The sequence below is a fragment of the Xyrauchen texanus genome, chromosome 20 (genome assembly GCF_025860055.1).
Source record: "Xyrauchen texanus isolate HMW12.3.18 chromosome 20, RBS_HiC_50CHRs, whole genome shotgun sequence".
NCBI classification, from domain to species: domain Eukaryota; kingdom Metazoa; phylum Chordata; class Actinopteri; order Cypriniformes; family Catostomidae; genus Xyrauchen; species Xyrauchen texanus.
The window spans coordinates 29,423,947-29,431,174 of NC_068295.1; the positions used below are offsets into that span (position 1 = coordinate 29,423,947).

At 36.1% G+C, this 7,228-nt stretch overlaps 1 protein-coding gene across 1 annotated transcript in view; it reads left to right on the plus strand.

Annotated features, from left to right (window-relative positions):
• The window catches only part of atrn (attractin), a 92,776-nt gene extending 90,438 nt beyond the window's left edge, over positions 1–2,338 (plus strand). The window contains exon 29 of the mRNA XM_052151321.1: positions 56–2,338. Coding sequence (XP_052007281.1) covers positions 56–180 — 125 coding nt within the window. The 3' untranslated portion in view covers positions 181–2,338. The remainder of the gene's footprint in view (positions 1–55) is intronic.
• Positions 2,339–7,228: the final 4,890 nt, after the last annotated feature.

Below are 7,228 nucleotides of genomic sequence, written 5' to 3' on the forward strand. Positions count from 1 at the left end.
CAAGACCAGTACAATGATTTTCAGAAACACCTTCTTTGTCTTCCTGTCTCCTCAGGTTTGGCAGTGGCTAGTGCATTAGTGGACGTCTCTCAACAGATGTGTCTGGTATATAAGGAGAAGTCGGGCGGATTGCGTAGCCGCAAGCAGCAGCCAATAGCACAGCCCGCCACCTGCATCTGACATTTAGCCCTCGTCTCCTGACCCTGGACCCCTCCCAGGACTGAGTTAAAGCAACACGCACTCACTGCTGGATCACATTCACAGAAGAAGGAGGGGGTGTGGTTTATTCCAAGCTGACTCTGATTGGAGAAACTGAATGTCTCCTAGCCAATAGAATAAACTCAAGCTGGCAGAATGCTACAAAAGGAAATGGACGCCTTTGTGACACTGACTGATATTGGACTTATCCTGGGCAACTTTATGATATTTAACTTATTCCAGTTTGTTTTATTCCATTTTTACAATCAGGAGGAATCCTTCAACTGCTGCATATGTGTATTGAAGACAACACACAAACTTGCCTTCTAGAGACAGTCTATGGCTGCATGGCTATAACTTACACACACACACACACACACACACATACAGGGATGTTTTAGAGGCATGTATAGTGCAATTTTGCTCCTTTAGTTCAATCACTACAAATTGGTTTTATTTGTAATCATTAATCAAGTATATTATTTTATGTCTAATGCACTAGCTTTCTGGAATAAGATAATGTAAGACTGATATTTGAATGTTTACAGGTCATCTGAGCCATCTCGACAGAGCTTTGCATGTTTGTCTGAATAAGAGGATCTATTTTTTTGCATTTTCACATCCAATGAATGCTGAATTACCTTCATTCATTCCAATCCGAGACATTAGAGAGGGTGCACATTCTGTAAGTGTTACCGCTTACCCCAATGATAGCCCCACCGCTTCTGCTTTTACCATTCACCATCAGCTTTTTCTTATCTGAAATCTCAGGCCATTTCTCAGATACCTTTCAGGAAAGAGGAGAAATAAAAAGAAGATGGCAGGCAGTAGGGTGCAATCAGAGTAAGCGAGGATCTTGTTTGGTTTTTTTTTAAATGTCAGATGTCATTTTTGGCCACATAATATTATCTGCATACACACATGGACAACCTGGCTGTGTGTTTGGATACCGCGGTTATTCTCCAGGATGTGGAGTGGATTGCCTAGTGCAAAGGAAAGGTCAAAGATGGAATGAGCAAATGTGACATTATGAAATCTAAACTGATGTAAGTGCATGTAGCAGCACAGCCATTACATTTTTCATTCCCCTCTGCCTATAACGATCTGTGTGCATTAGCAGGTAGGCGGACATCTATATCGAAATGGCACAGATGGCCTGGTTGGCGGTTCATGGTGTGTTTTGAGTGTGCCATGAATAAAGCATCACAGGTTGCTACAAAATTACAAAGTGTTCACTGCACAACAGCTAATACAACAAAAAAATTATTATATTAATCTGTCTTTGATCTCGATGGAAAATCATGCCCTGTGTGACCGATAAGGTGTGAATGTATGATTGATTGAATGGTTAACAGATTTTTACTGATCTGTTTTTTTAAAGGGATGGCTCATCCAAATCTGAAAATTCGGTAATTTAAACAGGCAGAATATTAGTCATCATTCTCCTCCATTGCATCTTTTTTCCTGCATTCTGCCTAACTTCATTTTGTATTCCACGGAGGAAAGAAAGTCATATGTGTTTGGAACTTCAGCAGGGTGGGTAAATTATAGAGTTTTCATTTTTGGATGGGTTATCAATTTAAGAATTGTTATATATAATAAAAAGTGTCCTAAAGGAAATCACATGCATACATACATAAACGGTCTAATGGAAGGTGCTGGCCTCACAACATTCTCACAATGCTTTTCTCTGTTAGCCTCAAACAGGACTCCTCCAAGCTCACACGCCGACTGTAACATCAATATTCAGTGATTACTATAGATATGAAGTCTGTAGTTTAATATGTTTAATGTAGCAGCGAGTGCACTCACGTTTCTTTGTACATAGTGATGATGGACAATAATGTGAATGCTGTCTCTGTTAAGCGACTTACTGCACTTGATGGGTGGAGTATGCCGGGCTTTTGAAATGTGACTGCATTGCAGCTTCTTTTGAATGTAAGATGGCGAATGTCATGAACAAACTTTAAACTTGCTGCCTAATTTAAAGGAACAAAAAGCAAAAGACCTAAACATTTAAACTGACCCTGTAATTATACATGTACATAAAGGATGACAGAGCATTTTGTCTATAATTAAATGGTAAAATGAACATGACAGTCTATATATTGAATATGAATTGTCCTTTGTGATAAGTGAAATGGTGCAAAATTACAGCATTTTTTGTTAAGTGTCCTGACCTATAATTTGTTTAATGAGGTAATGAGCTCCCTTTAGCAGTCTTTTTACTAATGGGTAATTTATGTAGTCCATGGGCACACATTGCATAACACAATACTATACATCTAATTTAAAGCATTTTATTTCTATAACATTATTCGTGGGGTTTGTTAAGGCAAGCATAACTATAAGGTTTAAACGGGGAAATGGGCCCATTCTAATAATTCAAACCAATATACTATAGATCCACAGACTTGGTTAAGTGTTTTTCCAAAATCCCTAAACCAAGATTAAAATTATCAAATGCAATTCGAACTTTCAAGCTACAGACCCCAAACTCGGGACAGACCTTCAGACTGTTCTGATTTAGTCTACATCCATTTTGTTTTTTTCAAACCATCGATCTCATGGTCTGTCTGTCTATCGATCTGTCTCATGGTGGCTTAATTGTCGTTCTATCAGTCTTATCTCATGGTTTGTCTGTCTCTGAATTTAGGGCCTGTGAAAACATTGGCATAGAATTGAGGGGGAACGGGTTGTTTTGTTCCCCCGCACAATGCATCTGTCCTTTTGTTTTACATATATATATATATATATATATATATATATATATATAATTATTTTTATGAAGTCTCCCTCTGTTGTATGATATTGTATCGCCCAACTAGGGTCTGGCAATCCCTTTCTAGCGTAGACGGCAGTCTCACGTGCAACCTGTTACTTTTCTCAGCGCTGGCCAGGGTGGGCCAATCACGGTCGTTTATTATTAATGGAATAGTATTTTTTATATATATATATATATATATATATATATATATATATATATATATATATATATATATATATATATATATATATATATATAAATGTTATAGATAATGCTTGGGTGAATTTCCATTCACAGGTATGAATCCTTGCAATTATATTTTTTATTAAAAATAGCTATCCAGTATAAAATGTTTCTATATTTATATAAAACATTAAGATTGAAATTCTGATGTCTGGAGGATTCGGTTTTCAGAGCGGCAAGCGCCCCCTGCATGAATAAAAATGTGTGTCTGACAAGACGCAGTCAGTGGATGACAACAGGTGCAATTTCGGTATGTAGGTCTGTTACCCCCACAAAACTTGCATATGAATTTAGAAAACATGAAATATATCACATGAGTCATATGTGGAGTCAGTGAAGATGTTAAAGGCATCCATAGAAATTATCTCTTTTTCTTTTAGGCTGAGGAGAGCAGACAGGCATTTCACATGAACAGGTAAGAATTGTAATTTTTTTTAAACAGTTAGTGTTTTTCTGAAACATTAACCCCAACACTTTTTCTGAATGTTTGATATGATACAAAGTGAATAAATATAGTTTGTCTTGACATTCATTTTAAAATATGATCAAATGGCTACATCAGTGTCATCCTATACTAGTTTAAGATTAACTTATTAATGGAAGTTATTAAAAGTAATGTAAGAATATACACATTAAGCTTGCCTGGATTCTCCATTACTGTTGTTTATACTTAACGTTAGGGATCTGAACAAACCCCTCACCCTAAAAATTAAATGTCTGGCAACTTTAAATAATCGAACTTTGGATTTTGCCTTACAAGGAATTAAATGTGTGTAAAAAATCTCATAGACTTGCATCGAAGGGCGCAAGCCCCAAATTTAGGGACCAGAATATTATAAGGCTATATGACTCTTTTGACTTGGGTCTTAAGCTCCTGCCCAAAATACTCTAGGAACAGCAAAGCAAGGCCTTGGCATTGTGGCGACTTGCACAGTCAAGCACCACTCACATGCATTTGTTTAGTTTTTTCAAAAAATCTAGAAATCCTTTTAGATTGTGCAATTGTGAGCCTGATTTCATGAAAATTGTGTGACTGTGACAGCACTTTTGCAAAATGATATTACGTGGTTCATTACAAGTATCATGGCAGTTCTGAGGTGAAATGTCCACTTATTGGTGCTAAAAGCAAGTGAAATTTAATCCCAAACAGATTGATTCATGGATAATTATCTGCAAAAAATTTTTTTACTCGCACCAGGGCTGATAAAATACATTTGTTATATCTTCTCATTAACGGCAAACAGATATGCAAAAACAATCTCATGAAAATTCTTTAGGGCTTCAAATGAAACCTCAGAGCAAATGCAGTCAATATGGGATTATGAAAGGGAGCTGTCAAAGTGTCTCTGCTCATGTACAGTGCAGTACACCCATACTGTGTTGCTCCATAACTGAATGAAAATCTCTCACCATTTGCCATTTATTTGTCTTTGATAAACTACATTGGCAGAGACCCATAAACAGAATGTTTAATAAAATATACCAAGAACTTTTGATGTTTTTTTTTTTTTATTTGTTGTTGTTAGCTGTGAGGGAGTATTCTGTAAAAGATGTGACAGCCCCTGGCCTCAAAAGCAACAATGTACATGTAAATATCTAAAAATGTATCCCTCCTGGGTTAAGATTTCTGCTCAGCTATATTTTTTAGAGTATGTCTTGTGGCAGTATCATTGAAGTAGCTTTTACTACACTAACTGGGTGTGTTTTTGTTTGTGTAGGGGTTTGCTTGTGTGTGATCTGAACTGAGGTGAGCTTATGTGACCAATAAGAGTAAAGTTTTCTTAGTTTTAACACATTTAAACTATCCTCCACCCCATCCCAACAAACATACAATACTTAACCCACTCACCTCAAAAATGTACATACTTGGACACGCACATTTTATTCTGTACATTCATATCTGGCAGCTTTATTTTTCAGTAAATAACAAGTAAAATCCACAAGTTTCACCCATTTGACAGAAATGCTGTGCCCTTTTTTGTGACACAAAAAGCAGATTGGTCAATAGTCTCTGGAGGTCGGAGGTCAGAGCATTTACTTTCCATTTACCTTGTTAACAAAAAAAGCAACAAAACATGTGTGTATATGTTGAGTGTTCATAGGATGAGGAGGCAGAAAACTGTGCCATCAGTCACTGGAGAGAATCAATGGACCTTAATTGTGCTCGTTTAGATTGAATGTGATTGTGAAACTGTAATCTAGGAAATGGGAGAAAGTTGCTCTGAGTCACATGAACAGAAGTGTTTTAACAACAGAGTGTTTTGTGTTTCATTTTCCATTTTAAAAATAAACAGTTTGATGCACAGTAATTTACACACCTATATCCACAGGTGAAGTACACCAGAACTGCTTAAGAACCCCCACAATGAAACCCTTAAAGACCTTGCTTTTAGTCCATGCCTGTTTGCTCTAAGAAAATCTATATGCTAGTGTACTCCTAAAAGTTGACAAAAAATAAATAAATCTTTTAGGAGAAATATTTATTTCAAATTTTCAAATTTGTATTTCTCATTTTGGGAAAACAGACAAAATGTTAATGACTCATCATGGGCGTTTCCACATTTTTGTCCAATCAGATACTCTGAAATTCTCAATGAGAATGACTCGCCTACAGTTCTTATGACTAGCAATAGCAAGTAGCAAATCATGTTCATGGCTGTGATGTAAACTTATAGGAATAGTTCACCCACAAATGAAAATTCTGTCTTTATTCACTCACCTTAATGTTGCTCCAAATCCTGTATGACTTTCTTTATTCCACTGAACACAAAAAGTTTTCGCAGAATTTATTTGCTATATAATAAAGGTTAATCGAGAATTTGGCCAGTCAAACTAAATAAAAAAAAAAATATTTCAGAACTTCTTAAACTACTTCAAAGAGTTATCATCCAAAAAATCCTCCACATTCATCAATGACAGCTTTGCAGATCCTTGGCATTCTAGCTGTCAGTTTGTCCTGATACCACACTTCCTGTATCACTTGCCATAGATGTGGCTGTCTTGTCGGGCACTTCTCACGCACATTACAGTCTAGCTGATCCCATTAAAGCTCAATTGGGTTAAGATCATAACACTCTTTTCCAATTATCTGTTGTCCAATGTCTGTTCTTTGCCCACTCTAACCTTTTCTTTTTGCTTTTCTGTTTCAAAAGTGTTTTCAAAAGGCTTTTTCTTTGCAATTCTTCCCATAATGCCTGCACCCCCGAGTCTTCTCTTTACTGTTGTACATGAAACTGGTGTTTAGCAGGTAGAATTCAATGAAGCTGTCAGTTGAGGACATGTGAGGCATCTTTTTCTCAAACTAGAGACTCTGATGTACTTGTACTCTTGTTTAGATGTACATCTGGCCTTCCACATCTCTTTCTGTCCTTGTTAGAGCCAGTTGTCTTTTGTCTTTGAAGACTGTATTGTAAATCTTTGTATGACATTTTCCGTTTGTTTTGGCAATATAAGCATTGTATAGCCTTCATTCCTCAAAACAATGATTGACTGATGAGTTTATAGAGAAAGATGTTTCTTTTTTGCCATTTTTGACCTAATATTGACCTTAAGACATGACAGTCTGTCGCATACTGTGGTAACTCAAAAATAAACACAATGTGAAGCTTCATTTAATGAACCAAATATCTTTCAACTGTGTTTGATATAATGGCAAGTGATTTTCTAGCACCAAATTAGCAATTTAGCATGATTACTCAAGGATAAGGTATTTGAGTGATGGCCGCTGGAAATGGGGCCTGTCGAGATTTTATCAAAAACTACTTTTTTCATATAGTGATGGTGCTGTTTTTTTACATCAGTAATGTCCTGACTATACTTTGTGATCAGTTGAATGGCACTTTGGCGAATTAAATTACCAATTAAATGAAACCGCAAAATTTTTACATTATTCCAAACTTATGGCCGCCAGTGTGTGTATATATATGTATGTATATATATATATATATATATATATATATATATATATAGAAAATAAAAAACACCATTTAAACACAGTGAAAGCTATTGTATGCACTTTAT